We start from the raw sequence: 18917 nt of genomic DNA, 5'->3' as shown, positions 1-18917 counted from the left end.
CCTCGGACAATCGTCCAGTCATCAGGGATGACATCCACATTTAGACATTTTATAAGTGCCACACTGTCGTATGGGATGGCACCTCTGAGAGTGGAACAACTTCCAGTCTTGCGTTGGCCCAAAGTTCATCTTGGTTGCGGACGCAGTTTTTTAGTAACCCTAGCGACTCCTTGTTACCACATCCAACAACTTTGACTCCCTTCTGCCACTTGGCTCCATCAAACATACCAATGTTATTGTTTTTGGTACACTGGATTTCGCCAAGTAGTGCCCTCATGATCATGATTTGTCCGATGGAATCTTTCCTTCCGGTGACTCCGGTCTATGATTGCTACCTGGAGCTCTGGTGCTGAGCATAAGGTTGATGAAGTTTTCACCCGCTTCTGCGCAGGCTGTGCCCTCTTGTCGCCAGACAGTTGTCTCTTCGGAGTGCGTGCAACCGTTCCCTTACCACCGGAGGCTATAGCAGCTGCCGATGTCGAGGCCGTCCAGCCGTGGGAACACTGGCCTCGTGGTCTTCGGCACCTTGGGCGTCAGTGACTGCGACGACTTGTTATTTCCAACAGCGGACAGGGGAGAAGCTTTCTTCGTCGACAGACTGCCCCCTAGAGGGGGGTTTGGTTACAGCGTCTCTTTTTTCGGAGTTGGTGGCTTTTCCAGAGACAGCGGCCTCATTTTCGGAAGCATTCGAGGCTTTCTCCTCACGGAGTCGCTCATTCTTCCGTACAATGTAGGCATGCTTCTTTTGAAGAGCCTTGTCCCTTGGCGTTAGAGTGGCGGGGTCGCACTATGCATTTTATACCTACTGCCAGGTGAAGATTGTCCTGTCGCCCAATTTGGGTCAGACGCCGATCAGGGAGCCGTCCCACTGGGGAACAGACGCTTCAGGATTTGTCGGTGCGTTTTCAAACGCGAAGATTGGTGTCCCTTACGTATTGATCCACACGTCATCAAGTTCTTAACGTCCTGAGCGTTCGTCGATGCACGTCACGTACAGTCCGGGTCCAGTCCACACTACGGGAGCTCAGCCTTTAGCGAGGATATACCGCCTCGCATCGGTAGACAGAGCCTCGTTAGCGATAACAGGGACCACCAAGCCTTGATGGACAGTGGGTGAGGCTGTCGTTTGGGAAGGATAGGTTATAGATTCACTTCACTCCCCCATTAGACCCCAATATAAAATACATGGAAAACTTTGGGCGCTTTGAGCGATCTCTATATATTTTTTTGATTTCAAATTAAAAAAATAAGGGTATACTTTTTTCAGTATAAAACAATCCTAGGTGGTGAGAGCATAAAAATTCCGACTTTACCTTTTCACATGCATTTTTGGACCACCCTAATACATATCACATACATATACTGGCATAGATATTTATACACAATTAATGATAGGTACATAAATTTTTTATATTGAAACTAGATATTTATATAGTATGTTATTATTATTATTCGGTTCAAAAAAGCCCCATCTCAAACGAAAATACATTGAAAATGTGCTGAGATAAAGCGTTTTTGAATCGTCAGCTGAGATAGGGTATTTTTGGTTCTAGTTTTGAGATAGGGCGTTTTTCAATAAAATTCTAAAATAGGGCGTTTTTCAGCCAAATTTTTAAATAGGATGTTGTTGAAAAGTTTTCTGATATCGGGCGTTCTCGAACTCTCTGCCCAGATAGGTCGATCTTCCTCTAAGTCATCGATATACAGTGTCATTTTTTGTTATATGGAAGACGAATAAACACAATGTTGTTACAAGAAGCTCTTTTCTTGTTAGCAAAAGACTACAGTAGCGGGCGGTGTGTAAACCTTGATAAGCGAACAGATTTACCGAATGCCCAAAACGCAACGTATGTGTCCAATTTGATGACCAGCAAATATCAAACGATGTGCTTCTCTCGAACGAATGATTAGCAATAGTTTATTAGAACACATATTAAATTGTACATGCTGATAACTTGGTAAACGAAAACAAGTGAGAGTAGGAATGAGTGTAATTACATATGTATGTTAGACAGTGTGTGTGTATGTGCAACTATAGAGTTAATGCATGTTAGGTTTACAGCGTGAGTGGAAATTATAGTGCTAACACTTAAAGCTAATATTTTATCTGCTGCTTGAGCCGGCATCATTAGGGTGATCCAACATCCCGGGCCCATTGAAAGAAATTTCTTTCAAGAGACAGGCAGAATAGCAAGTTTGTGTATAGGTCGACAGCAAGGTCCATTAGTAGTGCGAAGATGTGCTACGCGAACATGACCGTCACGTCCAAGTACGGTGGATTCGACGCGACCAAGCCTCCAACGTTGTGGTGGTAGATTGTCGTCGTGGATGACAACTAGGGTTCCATTTTTTAAGTTGGGTGAAGGTGACGTCCATTTGACACGAGCGCGTAATTCGTTTATATATTCTGCAAACCAGCGGCGCCAAAATCGTTGTTTAATCGAAGTGATCGTGTCATATCGATCCAAGTTGGAGATGCTCCTGTGGTCTAGTGATCGCTCAGGCAACGCACGTAGGGAGTCGCCAACTAAGAAATGTCCAGCAGTGAGTGCGCCAAAGTCATTGGGGTCTGAGGACAACGGTGATAGTGGGCGCGAGTTGAGTACGGCCTCGATTTCCACAGCGACAGTGCTCAGCTCTTCATTTGTTAGTCTGGTGTTTGCTAAGGTCCGATTTAATAGTCCCTTTGCCCTCTTAACCGCTGCTTCCCAAAGGCCGCCAAAGTGGGGTGCCCTGGAAGGAATAAAATTAAAGTTAATGAAATCAGAAGCACAGAATTTGTAAATTTCTTCTTGCGTGTCTTTTCTAAACAGAAATTGTTTGAGTTCTTTCAGGTGGTTAGAGGCGCCAACAAAATTTGTAGCATTGTCACAATATATTTCGCATAGCATTTTACGACGACCGCCCATACGCTTTAAAGCATTTAGAAATGCCTTTGTTGACAAGTCCGAAACTACCTCTATATGGACTACTTTAGTCAGCAGGCAAACGAATACTGCTAAATACGACTTGTTAGGGGCCTTTCCTCGAACTCGTAGATATGTACTTATGGGACCACAAAAGTCGACTCCACAACGTTCGAAAGGTCGTGCTGGTGTGAGGCGTGCAGCTGGCAGAGGCCCCATGACCTGTTCCAGTAGCTTTGGTCTATAGCGGACGCAATGCACACAAGAACGAACAATGCGACGAGCTAAGTCCCTAGCGCTGACGATCCAAAATTCAAGGCGAATCAATGCTACTAATGCTTTAGGGCCGGCATAGTAATTATGTAGGAGAAGGTGTCAAACGTATTTGAACACAAATTGTGAGTTGCTGTGCAGCAGGATCGGATGTTTTTGGCATTCTGGCAAGTCGGCGTAATCCAAGCGGCCACCAACTTTAATAAGCTCAAATCCTGAAGAGTTATCTAGAAATGGTGTTAGAAATTTTAAATTATTGTTTAATGGCTGATTCCTTTGAAGACGGAGCCGATCGTCGGAGAAATGTTGCGTTTGAATATTCCAGATTATGCAGTGTAATTGTGTCGCATTTCTTGAGGCGACGGCGACGAACTAGTAGATGACGGCATTTTTCTGCATTTGTCACAGAATCGACACACCCAAGCAACCAGACGCAAGCAATGGCGGTATGAGCTGATACCATCAATAATTTCTAGTAAATAGTTCGTCTCCTTGACTGCAGCAAACAAGGTTTTGCGTTTCTCGGCGTTGACTATGTCCATATCAATTTCAATCTTACCTTTGCTTTGAGGCCATTTCGACATTTCTTCACGTAAAAATGAAGGGCCTGAAAACAAGGTCAATGATTTGAGTTCGGAGACAGCGCATCCTCGAGATACAAGATCAGCGGGATTTTCCTTGGTTGGCACAAATTTCCAACGTCCTTATGAAGTCAACTCTTGTATGTTGGATATTCTATTGCCTACGAACGTCGATAAAGTGGCTGAATGCTGTTGCAACCAGTGTAGTACTAGTTGGGTGTCAGTCCAAAAGTAAGTGGAAGTGGGTCGATTGATGAAAATGTCTTTTGTTTTTGCATATATAGAGCGAGAAGGTGCGCGCCGCACAGTTCAAGCTAAGGGAGCGATTGCTTCTTTACTGGCGCGAATCTGGACTTTGATGTAAGCAAGTGAACAGCAACATGTCCACCCAAATCTTCCGTTCTCACATACAACGCGCAGCCGTATGCGCGAATTGATGCGTCACAAAACCCATGAATTTGAATGTTGCGAGCATTTGGTTGCAGACAGTAGCGAGGCGCAGTAAGAGACGAGATCGAATTGAATGATTCTAAACAGTTGTTCCACGCATTATACAGATTCTGAGGCACGGACTCATCCCAGTTGAGCTTTAGCAACTATAATTCTTGAAGAATTATCTTCGCTGTAATAACGAGTGGTGACAATAATCCGAGGGGATCAAACAGGGATGGCGCGACAGAGAGGATTGTTCGCTTTGTTACGGAAGTGTAAACTTGCTTGGGTTTGAATGTGAACAAGAGAACGTCACGTCGTTGATGCCAAGTTACCCCAAGCGCGCTAGTTACGGAATCATCGGTGATGCTAAGCTCCTTAGTTGTCCGACTTTCATGAAATCTGGGTGATTTGAGTGCCATTTTGACAGTCCTCGACGAAGAACTTCAGTTACCTCCGTTTTTAGGGTCTGCAACGTCTCGATTTCGTCAGCTCACATAGCATATCGTCGACATAAAATGACGACTTTATAGCCGAAGCACCGGTTGGAATCTCATCCATGTACTGGTCCGCCAGAATATGGAGACTGCGGACCGCAAGGTATTGCGCTGATGCTGTTCCATACGTAACGGTGTTAAGCTGGTAAGTGAGGAGATCTAGATCTGGAGAGGCTCGCCAAAGGATATATTGAAATTTGCAATGATTTGTATTTACGAATACTTGCCTGTACATCTTGGTGATATCCGCGGTTATGGTATATCGATATAACCGGAACCGCAACAGTAGAATTTACAGCTCCTCTTGATTGTAGGCCCCACTAACAGCAGATCGTTCAGTGATGTTTGTGTTGTATTGCGACATGAGGCGTCAAACACCACTCGTAGTTTGGTTGATTCGCTATTGGGCTTAAGCACGTAGTGATGGGGGATGTAGTAGTGTGATTCTTCCAATTTAGGTGCTGCAACGGCAGACATGTGACCAAGACCTTCGTATTCTTCAATGAACGAAATGTATTGTTGTCGAATGTCAGGTGAATTAAGCAGTCGTCTTTCAATTGCGATAAATCGGCGGCGAGCGATGTCAAGCGACTTTCCTAGGCGATTTGGACTGTCTTTGAAAGGTAGGTTTACGACTATGCGTCCTGTAGCGTCCTGATGAGTAGTAGCTAAGAAGTAGTTTTCGCATATACGATGTCCAGGCTGAATCGGTTTGACTGTTGTGTCGACTGCTTCAAGCTCCCATAACAGCTGTAGATTTTCATCGATAGAGCTTTCGTTTGACAGCAGATAAGACGCAGATACCGCCTGACGTTGACGTTGATATCTGCCTGAAACGACCCAACCCAACAAAGTTTTTTGAAGCGTAGGTAAGTTAGAGCCCAGTCGTATTTGACCAACAGAAAGTGCGTCGAAGAAGGCCTCTGTGCCAAGCAACAAATCGATGCGCCGCGGTTTAAAGAACAGTTCGTCTGCTAATGTGGTATTGGCTGGCAGATTCCAAGTTGAAGTGTCAATTTCACTGTCAGGTTGATATGCGATTTGCGAAGTAATTCCAAATTGCAATGAAAGTTCGAACGATGAAGTGCGTGATTTGATGGTAGTTGTTGTGCGTGCCTTGAGATTGGTGAGTGATTCACCAATACTCCGAATGCCGACATAATGCCTTTCTCTGCTAAGCCGAAGTTTTTGAGCGAAATCATCGGTGATGAAGTTTACTTGGGAGCATGAATCGAGTAAGGCTCTACCAAGTTTGTACGCGCCTGTCGAGTCTTTGACGAGCACCATAGCCGTTGCCAGAATTACGTTACCACCCTCCGATAAATCCATGTGCGAATGCGTTGCTGCTTGCAATGAGCGTGCCTCGTTGTACGTTTGCTGTTTACTAAACGATTCGGATGATTGTGATGATGCATTATTCCACGGAGCTCGAGCAGAATACGAAGGTTGTGATGAGGTAGTAGATGATGATGCTGTCGATGGTGACTGAGACGCGTTGTCGTGATGCAGCATCGTGTGATGGGCACGATTGCATGTGCGACAACGATTCTTTGACGGACACTGGGCGATTCTATGTCCGTTGCTAAGACAGTTGATACACAGATCGTACCGCTTTGCGGCGTCGAACCGTTGAGTGGTATTCAGCTCCTTGAATTGCGAGCAACTACTGATTTTATGATTGGAACCAGAACAGAGAACGCAGCAAGGTTTAGTAATGGCGAACGATGACTTCTGACTGTGGGCCCCTGACTGATTTTGCTTGTTTGAGTCAGATTTGCGCTGCAAAGACGATTCAGATGAGTATAGAAATTGGCAGTGACGTTCCAAGACCTGAGTGCACTGAGACCAGGTTGGAAGCAATGCCTTCTAAAAATATTAAGGTAGGATTATCGAAGCGTTCTTTAAGCATATCTAAAGCCTTCGGATAATTCTCGCTTGTGACCTGAAAGGCTTTGACGGTTTCTAGTGCTGCCCCTTTCAAGCAAGATAACAGATAATTGAATCTTTCGATATTTGAGAGTCTAGGCTCACGTGCAATTATTTGGGTAAAAGACGTTATGAAATTTTTGTATTCAGCGTAATTTCCACTAAAACTAGGTAGCGACAACCTTGGGAGATGTGAGACGGTGGAATCAGACGCTGATGATGCCGGCTCTGTATAATTTACAGTACTGTTCACATCCTCGCCAAGTTGTGCTTGAAATCTTTGTTTAACTGCGACGTAGCTATCTTCCAAATCCGCGCGACCATTATCTGTTGGATCCAAATCCTCTATTTCAGCTTGTACAGATAACGCTTGTTTAAAATAAGATTCTAAAATTCCTAAACGACATTGTAGCTCGACATGCCATGGTTTGTCCTCAGCATCTTTAATGACATCAACAATTGATCTGATGCGTGATATGTTTCGTTTTATGTTTGCACGCTTGCGTTTACACTCTTCCAGCGACATGTCTGGCTAACACGATCTGCGATATCAATTGTGTGTTGGGTTAACAAGTAGGAAAAATACCTGACGACGATCAAACGGTGATGTTAACCGCGACTGCGAAGCAAATCAACAAAAAATAAGCAGCACAAATGCAGTGTGCCAAACCAGCAAGAGTAGAACGATGTGATAAGCAGCGACAATTCGTGTGCGCAGCGTGAGCAAAAACACAAACGCAGGAATGATGTATACAGAGCCGGTAGGTATAAGCAGCGCAGCGTCAGCTTATATCAACACAGCGACTTCAAAACGCAGGCAGCGAATGTGGCGAAGGCGTAAAAAATGCAATAGAAAAACTAGGTTTATCATACATACATACGCTTTCCAATGAGCGGTGATTTTGAAGGACTGCAGCGATGCGATGGAGAACTGTTTGTACCAAAGAGAACGGGATCCACGGTGGGAAATTCACAACAAGTTAGCGGTGACGAAAAAACTGCAACAATGGTACTGCGATGTGTGCACGAACCGTTTGCCACTAGATGAATGTTGCCTTTTGGTTGATAGCAAACTTGCATGTCATTTCGATATGCCGGTTAATTTATTCGAAATAAGATTTTACGTATATTAACTTATACGTTTTGTTACACACTGCCCCACGTTGGGCGCCAAAAATGTTGTTACAAGAAGCTCTTTTCTTGTTAGCAAAATACTACAGTAGCGGGCGGTGTGTAAACCTTGATAAGCGAACAGATTTACCGAATGCCCAAAACGCAACGTATGTGTCCAATTTGATGACCAGCAAATATCAAACGATGTGCTTCTCTCGAACGAATGATTAGCAATAGTTTATTAGAACACATATTAAACTGTCCATGCTGATAACTTGGTAAACGAAAACAAGTGAGAGTAGGAATGAGTGTAATTACCAGGGAACGGATTTTATGGAAATTGCCTTTTTTTCTGCTAAAGAGATAGAATATATTCGATTAAGAAAGTCCACGATTTAGCTTTCCCTGATTCCATATATACACATTTGATGTTACCTTTTTTTGCCTTTTTTAAAATATTTGCCTATTTTTTGCCTTTTTTAAGATATTTGCCTTTTTTGCCTTTTATACCTTTAAAAAAGTGATTATAGCATTTACAATTTTTTTTTTAAAGATTAAAAAATATACACATGCCCATGCGGCTTATAGAAGCCGTTTTCTCAGCTAACGTAGGCTTGGAGACAATAAAGGGTGTGGATAAAATTATAAAGGGCGAGCAAAACGCCCTTATTTCTAATAATATGAACGTTTCAAACGTTCCATATTTAAATTGGGCTCCACTTGTATCAACTTACGTCGAGCGCACATTTAGTACATGCAAGGCTTTTCTTCGCGAAAATCGAATGAAAATGCTGCCAGAAAACTTCAAAAGGCATCTTGTGGTTCAATGTTACTACAACTATACAGATTAAAGTTTTATGAGTTAGAAAAAAAAGGATAAAATAGTCAGAGATTCAAAGTACACATTTTGCATATAATGAAACTAGTTCATAGTTTTTCTCTTTTTACTTGTAATATAAACATTTCTAAAATAAATGTATTTTTTGATTGTTCTTCGTATTTTGTGTCTTTTTTCAGTGCCTTATTTTGCTTTTTTTGCAATACCTAGTGCCTTTTCCTGCCTTTTCGGTATTTTATTTTGCCTTTTTTGCAATACCTAGTGCCGTTTCCTGCGTTTTTCGCTATTTTATTTTGCCTTTTCCAGCCTATTTCGTTATTTTATTTTGCCTTTTTTATAGGTTTTTAGGTCCTAAAAATCCGTTCCCTGGTAATTATATATGTATGTATGTGAGACAGTGTGTGTGTATGTGCAAATATAGAGTTAATGCATGTTACGTTTACAGCGTCAGTGGAAATTATAGTGCTAACACTTAAAGCTAATATTTTATCTGCTGCTTGAGCCGGCATCATTAGGGTGATCCAACACACAATTTGTTTTTATATGGATTCTAAAAAATCAACGGCAATTTTTATCCACTTCAAACTTGCATATAGTTGGACTAAAATTGAAGGGGCTTTAAAACTGTGTGCTCAAAAAAAATCTAACACTTCTGAGAAAAAATTTTGATTTTTGGGTGAAAATTTATTGTATTTTTTGTAATTTTCTGCGAAGTTTTAAAATTGGGTTTATATTGGGTTTATATGGGTTAGAAATTGAACTGTATTTTTATTGCAAATTCCTAGAAATAAATAAGTAAACATGAGAAATAATATCACTTTGAAATGGGGGTGCTATGATATTACCGATGCTCTATGTATATAATAAATTTTGTATAACTAAAAATCCGAGTGGATTTATTAAAATGAACACAACGTGTTAATTATAAATTCTGAAATATATCGTTAATTTCAAAAACAAATAAATAAAACATTAAAAAGTAGTCAATACGCGCTGAATGATACGAATTTGGATATACGTATACTTGGGTAATGTATAATTCCTTATATGATTTCTCAAACAATCCCTTATATATAGGGCAGCCATAATCTTTTACGCTTAATTCCGGACGCCAGCCAGACTATCCAAGCATGACCTAACAGAGAGATTTACCAGAGATTTCAAGCAAAGTTTCCATGAGTTTTTTAGGTATCCGAAGCTCTTGTATATGTTACCTTTTATCCCTTTCTTATTATTTTGTAAGAACGATAAGTGAAAACAATATTGAAATTATTTTCATAAATGCATTTATACCAAAACCAATCATACATACGCATTGTTGATTAATTTAAAATTAAAGTAAAAACAATGAACTTATATGTATTGCATTTTTCGCATATCGTTGGAAGGTACTCAAAACAGGAACTTAAAAAAAAAAATATTAAGATCAATTATCAAAAATATGTGTTTATTTTTCATATTAATCATTGGTAAGGGACTTTTTCAAAAGAACAATCATAAAATGACGAACAACTTTCATTACAATTCAGTTTAATCTGTAACAATGCACCTACGACTAATACACGCAGAGGATTTTTATCTTGGGACCACAAATGTTTCATAAGAGAAAATGTCCTTTCTACTGACGCAGTTGTGCCTGGAATACACAAAGCAAATTCAACTAGCATTAGTATACTTTTTAAATCTACACTGGTCGATTGTGCCATGTTTTTAATTGCATTCGACCTTTCTTCCATTCTTAATTTCTGCCACTTTCCGCGCGTTTTTTCTTTACTTACTATAGTGTTTACACAACCAATCTCGTCAAAAATAGTATCTTCATCGAACTTTAGACTAGTATAACATCCTATTTCAGTAATAGTTTCTTCAACAGTTTTCCAAGATATTTCGTTTTCAATGCTAATCCAAGTAAGATTTCCAAAAAAACTTAAATTTTGACCCCAAATCTCAAGACTGTTTACGGCCTTTTCATAGAACTGTACTACTCTCTCCTTAAACAAAACATTTGGATATTTTTTAACATATGCAATCCAACATTGCTTAAGAGAAAATGGAATGAATATCTCCTGTTTACGAATCTTAATTTTTTGCAATGCGTTTTCATATATAAATGCTACTTCTACTGCATTATAGTTTCGCCTTCTACTTTAGTGATATCTTCTTGAAAAATTCCTAAACTAGCATGCAAAACCAAAGTGTAAAATTCATTCATAGGGTCTCCGAAGTATGATTTCAAATCTGAGGGCAGTTGTCTGTATTTAAAAAATATTCTTTAAGAACATCATATTATTGAAATATTCGCCCAATAGCAGATTGCAAACACACACACAGTGTAAATGTAAAAAAATTATAAATTTTAACAGCAATTAGTTCAATATCAACGGGAAAACAATCTGCTGCAGTTTGCGCAGCATTATGCAAAACGTGAGCAGAGCATCCTACTCTAATAATGGAGTGACCATCTGATTGTAACTTCTAAATACATTGTTTTGCCCTTGCCTATTAACGCCGCCAAAATTGGTATTTGCATTGTCAGCCGAAAACGCGGCTACCTTGCTTTTCAGATTATATTTTTCTAATGCTAATCAGTTTAGTTTTGATTTCATCTTTGTAGTGATAATAGGTGTGTACTCGTGTTCTCCAGCAGCAAAAGTTCTGAGAATTAATCAGCATTCGCTCTCAAAGAGACGAAATATCAACAGAAGTACGAGAACGCTAATTTTTATTTTTTTTATTTTATTTTTTTACTTCAGTCTACAGAAAATAATCTTACAGACCAATTCGCTTAGCTAAATATGGTAAACAGATCAAGCTTGAATTTTACAATATTAACGTTGAAATTAAGGACGTTACAATAATTGTTACAAAATCGCGCACATCGTGCTATAGGCTCATTACATGCATAATTTGTCGTATTATTTGAGAGAACAAATGGACGATTATTCCTTAGATCATAGAGTGAAGTATGACTCTGAAATTTTTTTGATAACTCTTTACAATCAATATTACCATTAATGATGTTATAGACACAAAAAAAAAAGGATTGTAAACCAAGTAACTTACGTCGACTAATATAAGGAGCTGAATAATTTGGCCAGTCCATTTTAAACAAAGCTATTTTTGTAAAAATTTGTTGTACACTTTCAATTTTCTTCGAATGAACCCCATAGTATGGGTTGCATATTAATGAGCAGTACTCAATGCGGGATCTTACTAGGGCCACATAAAGAGATTTTAAAGTTTGATGGTCCTTAAAATCTTTAGAGTTTCTTCTAATGAAACCGACCATTGCGAATGCTTTGGATACAACATAATCAATATGTTTGGTAAATGAAAGTTTAGTGTCAAAGATAACACCAAGATCTTTAATTTCATGACTTCGACTTAAAATGCAGTTGTTTAATTTATAGTTAAAATATAAGAAATTTGGTTTCCTTGTGAACGTCACAATAAAAAATTTATTTACGTTTAGAAATAAGTGGTTTAATGAGCACTAATTTCGGAAGGCATCAAGATCCGACTGCAAGTTTTTGCTATCTGACAAGCTATGTACCTCTTGGAGGAGTTTCACATCGTCTGCAAACATTAAACAGTTCGCAAACTTAAAATTATTCGGTAAGTCGTTTATAAAGAGTGTGAACAGTAATGGACCGCTATGAGTTGCTTGCGGTATACCAGACCATGCATTATCAATGATTTTGGACGCAATAGGTCTAATTTTCACAAGCAGTTTTCTACCTTTTAAAAAACTGGTAAAGAAGTCCAAGAGCTTTCCATTGATACCATAGTGTTCCAATTTATACAAAAGTATGGAGTGATCCACCTTATCAAAGGCCTTCGAAAATACTGTATAAATAACATCTAGTTGCGAATGGTTTTTAGATGCACTTATTATTCGATTTGTAGCTAAAACGAGATTAGAACAGGTTGACCTACCAGGGAAAAATCCATGCTGGCAATTGGATATAACGTTATGTATGTGATCAAATAATTTCATTTGAATTGTGTAATCAAATAACTTAGCAATGGTGCTCTGCTTGACAATAGGCCTATAGTTGCAGACGTCGTTCCGATCACCCGATTTATAGATTGGTTCGATCGAGCAGAGTTTCGATGAATCCATGAAAGTACCACTATTTAGACATTTTTCGAATATCAGCAATAACGGACGAGCTAATATGTCGGCACAAATTTTAAAGAGCTGTGGAGAAAAGCCCTCACTGTCTAATTTGGTGCTGGGCTTGAGTTTAGAAATCGCTAGCAGCACGTCTTCAATACAAATCTCAAACGAGGTGATAGTTTGCAAGGGAGAAGCTGGGTGACTAGGAAATGATGGTGTTCCGTATCTTTCATACACTTTCTGAAAAAATCGAGCAAATAAGTCACAAGAGCTTTGGACATTTTCAGAAATATTTCCATCATATTCTAAACTAGCTGGAAAACCAGTAGTTTTTCTTTTGGTGTTGATGAAATGCCAGAAGCTGGAAGGATTTGATTTTAGTCTCGTTTCAACAGAGAGCATATACTGTTTGAATAAAAAGTTGTGAAGAGTGTCTAGCTTTTTCCTCAACGTAAGAAACTGTTGATAATCATTTTCACCCTTGCTAATTTTAAACTTTTTAAAGGGTTTGTTTTTTCTGTGTTTTAAGTTCACTAACCTAGAATTAAACCATTGTGGTTTATTGCTAGTTGCTGATTTCTTTAAAGGAACAAATTTTGAAACTGCAAGTGCGAGATCCCGACGTAAGATTTCGTAAAAATGTGTCGGATCATTTGACGTCTCCAAAAAGCTCCAGTCGGTTTCATCTAAGAAATTCCGAATACCGTTATAGTCTGCTTTTAAATAATTATGATCTGGCAAGTAAATAGCAAAAACTTGCAACCTTCGAAACAGCTGATCACTTGCACAGTTGCCACTGGAGATTCATTGGCCATTTATTTTCTGCTTGGTACATTTTCCCCCGATTTGGCATTTTATACAATTGAATAGTTTTGGATAAGAAAAACCTTTTTAAAATACAATTTAATTATATCGGAATGAATAGGTTATTTTTCTCATAATTATTTGTGATATCACATAGTGACGCATTCAAAAACAAGAGTATCTACTCCAAACACCCATCATTGATCCAAAAAAAAATGTAACAGATATAGCTAAAGATGTAGCTTTAAAATTACAAACTCTTCTTTTCAACAATCAACCTACCAAAACCGAAAACTTCAGCAAAAAAACATTTCAGTATGCTGCATTGAAATCTATTTTGGTATATTTAGAGGAGAATTATGGTACAAACGAAAAATGTCATACGGCAACCATAGCATAGCATAAAATAAACAAACTGGAGATTAAAAGAAAATTAACGAAAAATAAACTTAACAAACGTAGTACTTATTAAATTTACTCACTTTTTCGTTGTATACTAGCATTAATAATGAAATTTGCAATAAATAACACAAAAAGGTTATGTTTTCTTTTGGTTATTTACAAACATGTGTTTATGATCAGCTGATTTTCTTACTTGCCAGTTTTAGCTGGGAAAAAGCGCAAGCAAAAGAAATGCATATTTCACAATTACTGCATACAGCCCAAAAAGCAAAACTAGCAACAACAACGCTAAAGAAAACTCTTATACTGCTAAAACACCATCACAAACAGCAGATGCAGCCAATCAAAGACCATCATCTTGCTCTCCAGCATTGATCAGTACGGACCAGAGATGATAAGCGAGTCTTTTAATTTTGTACCAAATGACCAAAAATAATGTACTTAATAAACCGAAAAAGTTCCAAAATTTAAAAGACCATACACACAGTTAAATGTTTTTAAATTATAAAAACTCTCTATATAAAAGTTGCCAAAATATGTGCTTTTATAGAAATAACAAAGTTCTCGTAATCAAAATTATCTAAAATTTTAGTTCTCCTACCCAAAAAACTTGCAGAATAGGGGATATTGGGAGCCCAAAATGACATTGAAATTTGAACATTTTTTCTGGAAAGATTTTTAGCTGCGAAAACTTGCAAGTAAGGAAATCAACTGATCACAAACATATGTATGTTCGTGAATAACCAAACGAAAATAGTGCTTTTTGAATTATCTATTGTAAGTTTTATAAATAATGCTTGCATACAATAAAAAAAAAAGTAAAGTTATTAAGGTTTACTTATTAGGCGTCTTCATCGAAAGTGATAAAGTGATAAATTGCTTAAATTTACCAGTTTATCCAGATTCTTTCATGAACGCACCTTGGTAAATAATTGTACAATATTTTTTAATATTTAACTGATCTGACTAGTTACGTTTCATTATTACCTCGTCCATTTTTATGTTTTCGTAGCAAAATCAACCCCCAGGCAGTCTGTCAGGGTTGAATTTTGGAGAAATTTATTCGTTTTTCCACCAAAATCGTCGGATAAAGTGATAAACTTTGGTTAAATTGATTCCCATATAAAGTTTGACAGTTCATTTATCAAAATAATAAATTTGTGATTTTATCAAGTTTATCAACAGTTTATCACTTTTGATGAAGACCCCTATTGAGTTTATTTTTAGTTAATTTACTATTAATCTCCAGTTTTATTTTATTTTAAGTAGTGTGTGTCAACTATGATTCGATTTTCCCAAATAAATAAAGATGCTGAAATTCGTCAGTTGATAGTTGAAAAGAAAATGGGTTAGTTTTAAAGGCACATAGCTATATCTACTTAATTTTTTTTTTTGAAACAAGGATTTTTAAATTCTTTATGATGTGGTATACATTTTGAGAAAAATACTTATTCATTCATAAGTTAAAAATGTTTTTCCTATCCAAAAGTATTCAACAGTAAACTATGCCTAACCGGGCACAATGCTCCAACCGGATAATAAATTACCAAACGTACCACCTATTAAAACTGCGAAAATGATCAGCGGTTTCAAAGATTAAACATTTTCTGTATATTTTGTTTATTTGATAGCGAATGCTCAGAACTTTTTTGATGAGTAATTTTGTCTGGAGAATACGAAAACACTCCCAGACCCCTTCAATATCAAAAAATATTTACGAATAGTTACCAGTACTTACAAGTTTTTACTGGAAATGCATTCATTAAACCAAAAAATTGTCAAGACGGCGAATTCGAGAGCTTAGCACCCCGGCAGAGCTGCAAATTGTTGTAAGTAAGAACCAGGAATTTGCAGGTGTAAAAAAATCAGTTTGTGTCAATTTCAAATGTAAACAAAGTATTTAGAGGAAGATTTGATAAAAACATGTTCAAAACAAAACTAATGAAATGAAAATATGGGTGCATAATTTTAATCTAAGACTGATTTTTTGATTTTTATGACATCAAAAAGTCAAAATGGCGTAAGTTATAGGTTTTTGCTAGTTTTGAGTTCAACAACTTTTTCTGATAATTTTCTCTACCTCCCAATTTCACTCTATGTTTTTTTTACGCTGCCGCTGTTAGTACTTACTGTAAATGTTAATGAATAGGCCTATTATCACAGCAACTTTTTGTTGATTTTAGCCAAAGTTTCATTTTTAATAAACACCAGGTATTTACTTCTACGGGGTAGAAAAAGATGACTATATTTTTATCCACAAAAATTCTGATTTCCAAGTATACACAGTGTGGTGCAGTACCGTATTTTGACAAAATTGTATCAAAAATTCCTATGTAGTACCAATGTACTTTTGGCTTCCAAAATGTACCAAAAAAGTAAAATTGTACCATCAATTTCATCACTGGTACGGACAACAACGCAGCTGCCGATACTAATACCTCGACGGCAACAAACAAAGAAGAAGAAAAACAAGCCAAAAATGCTACTGTTCAGACTGGGATAGATCGCTACATATTAATAAAAATAAAATTTTGAAAGTAGTCACTTCAGGTACTTCTACATAGGCGGAGAATAATCGTTTTAGTCTTCTCGCTGATATGAATAATGACTCTAACTAAAAGGTAGTTAAAAAATAAAACGAGAACCAAGTTCTAATGCTCTGGTAGATACTCTCTTAAAACTAGTAGGGAGAACTAATTTTCATGTGGTTGCTATTAAAAAAGGGTAATATAAACGAAATGAAAATACAAGCTCAAAGCGGGGATATTTTTCGTAAAATTACCGATGAGTTTGATAAGTGTAAGTAATCTTATTACACCTATCAACTTAAAAGTAGTCGAGGACTAGAAGTAGTCATAAAAGGCATCGAGTCCAGTGTGAACTCACAAGAGATAGAAAATGCTCTTAGGGAAGAAGGTTTTAAGGTGCGCAATGTTTTCAACATCAAAAATTAAGAAAACATCCCTCAACCGATGTTCAAACTAGAGGTAGAACCTGACTTTCATAATCTGAAGGAAGGGGAAGTGCATCAAATATATCAATTGCGACAGCCTAAAGAAACTTTTTAACACTCTAGTGATCCGCCCTAGTGTTAACTTATGTTCTCACTTACACAGACATACAAGCTCATACACTTATTACCACTTTTGAGCCGTTAACTAATATCCCGCCGGACTACGAACTTTCGTTAAGTTTCCCCTCAACGTCAGTTATTGTCCGGCGGTCCAAACTAAAAAACCGCAAATTGTTAACTTCAGATCTTTTCTGGAGATTACTGAGCGAAGACATCAGCTACCAAGCCACATTATATTTACGGAGGTAAATCCCTTGTAAAAAACCAAAATAATATTTGTAACGAGTATCGATTCATGAATATAAAAAGCACTTGACTAAAACCAAGTTTATTTGTCTTTTTTATTCACAATTCAACATTGGTGTGACTATCTTGCGCAATCGACTTGAGCCTTCCTTGGTCCTTCGAGCCGGATATTTGCGGCTATGTCACATTCACTAGACGACCAAATCGTCTAACGGAGCCGGTATGTTTAGGCGCGTCTGCTAACACCAGGCGCCTAAATACATGCTATGTACTGCTGCATGTGCAAAAATTTCCTTTATGCAATTTAGTAAATTTTTGCACATCACTTCTCAACTGTCATGTAATTGAACTTTCTTAAGTTCTAATTAGATGGCAATTCAAAGTATGCTCGGCCTAGTCTGATGCACCCCCGGACACTGCTTCCGGAGCATTTTGCGGACTCTGCATGACGTACAACCATGCAGAGGTGGCAAACGAACTTTGCCATTGGCCACAGTGCCTACCCACCATTTTTGAACCAATAAATATTTTTTTTATAAATACATACATGCAAATACTGGTCTCCGCTCTCACTGAGTTATTCAACACCGTAAAATCTCCGTAGAAGAACCCCATAAGCGTAGAGGCCCTGTTCAATGTCATAACTGCAAGGAATTTGGTCACACGCGTCGCTACTGCAGCTTACCTGGGATCTACACACTTCTAAAGAACGTGTGAAACCAAAAATGGAACCAAAATCCAAAAAGTGCAGTACCTGCGGTGGAAATCACACTGCTAACTATAGAGGTTGTCCGGTTTATATCTCAGTGAAAGAGAAAACAATTCCCAAAAATATTCCTATGAGGCATGACCCCATATCAGAAACCGCTAAGCCAATGTCTGCGCCAATGACTGTTAATAACTTTACTTCATATGCACAAATGCTCAAAAATACTCCTCCCACGCAACCACTTTTTGGTCAGAATAGTAGTAACCTAGAAGCTACTATAAACAACTTTATGAAAGTTATGCAGGAGCAAAGATTTGATTAAAAATCAAAATCTATTACTTCAAACCATTTAAGCTATACCATGAATAATCTCAAAATATGTTTTTTGGAATGCGAGCGGGATAACCCAGCATAAAAATGAACTAGAAATCTTCCTACAGCGATATCATATAGACGTTTTGCTTGTATCTGAAACCCACCTTACGCAATTTAATAACTTTCAAATTAATGGGTACAAATTCTATGATACTAAACATCCACAAGGTAAAGCCCGAGGTGGAACAGCTATTCTCATTCGTAACAGAATAAAGTACTATGAATTAGAATCCCAAAGTAATGAGTTCATTCATAACACTGCAATAGACATTGATTACCACTTGGGTGGCCTTACTGTATCTGTTATATACTGCCCCCCTCGTCAAAGCATAACAAAAAAACAATTTAATGACTTTTTCCTAAAGTTTGGCAGTAAGTTTATTGTAGCAGGAGAGTACAATGCCAACACACATTCTGGGGATCTAGATTGATTACACCAAAGGGTAGAAATCTTTATAAAGTAATTCAGAACAGAGGATTTGACGTCTTGTGTACTGGTCATCTAACGTATTGGCCATCTTACCCCCAAAAAATACTCGATCTTATTGACTTTGGTGTAACAAAGGGTATTGCGGGACACCGAGTTAATACTGAGGCATTATTTGATCTCTCTTCAGATCAT

At 38.0% G+C, this 18917-nt stretch overlaps 1 protein-coding gene across 1 annotated transcript; it reads right to left on the bottom strand.

The window, feature by feature from the left end:
* Positions 1 to 4941: 4941 nt before the first annotated feature.
* On the bottom strand, positions 4942 to 7141 carry LOC118754071. Its single transcript, XM_036488937.1, has 2 exons — positions 6857 to 7141; positions 4942 to 6555 (listed from the first exon to the last, which is right to left on the bottom strand). The coding sequence occupies exons 1-2, from the start codon at positions 7139 to 7141 to the stop codon at positions 4942 to 4944; spliced, it is 1899 nt and encodes a 632-aa protein (XP_036344830.1).
* Between the last annotated feature and the right edge of the window lie 11776 nt (positions 7142 to 18917).

This window comes from Rhagoletis pomonella, unplaced genomic scaffold, assembly GCF_013731165.1.
Source record: "Rhagoletis pomonella isolate Grant_MI unplaced genomic scaffold, Rhpom_1.0 Rhpom_scaffold_03320, whole genome shotgun sequence".
NCBI classification, from domain to species: Eukaryota; Metazoa; Arthropoda; class Insecta; order Diptera; family Tephritidae; genus Rhagoletis; species Rhagoletis pomonella.
Note: the sequence above shows the minus strand (reverse complement) of the source record. Positions and strands in the feature narration are given on the sequence as shown.

What these genes read in the sequence shown, in the direction of transcription:
- LOC118754071 (XM_036488937.1), bottom strand. Translation starts at nt 7,141, where the DNA reads ATGTCGCTGGAAGAGTGTAAACGCAAGCGTGCAAACATAAAACGAAAC. An exon ending in GCGAGGATGTGAACAGTACT is followed by an intron (nt 6,556 to 6,856) that starts GTAAATTATACA and finishes TAATATTTTTAG; the next exon opens with AAGGCATTGCTTCCAACCTG.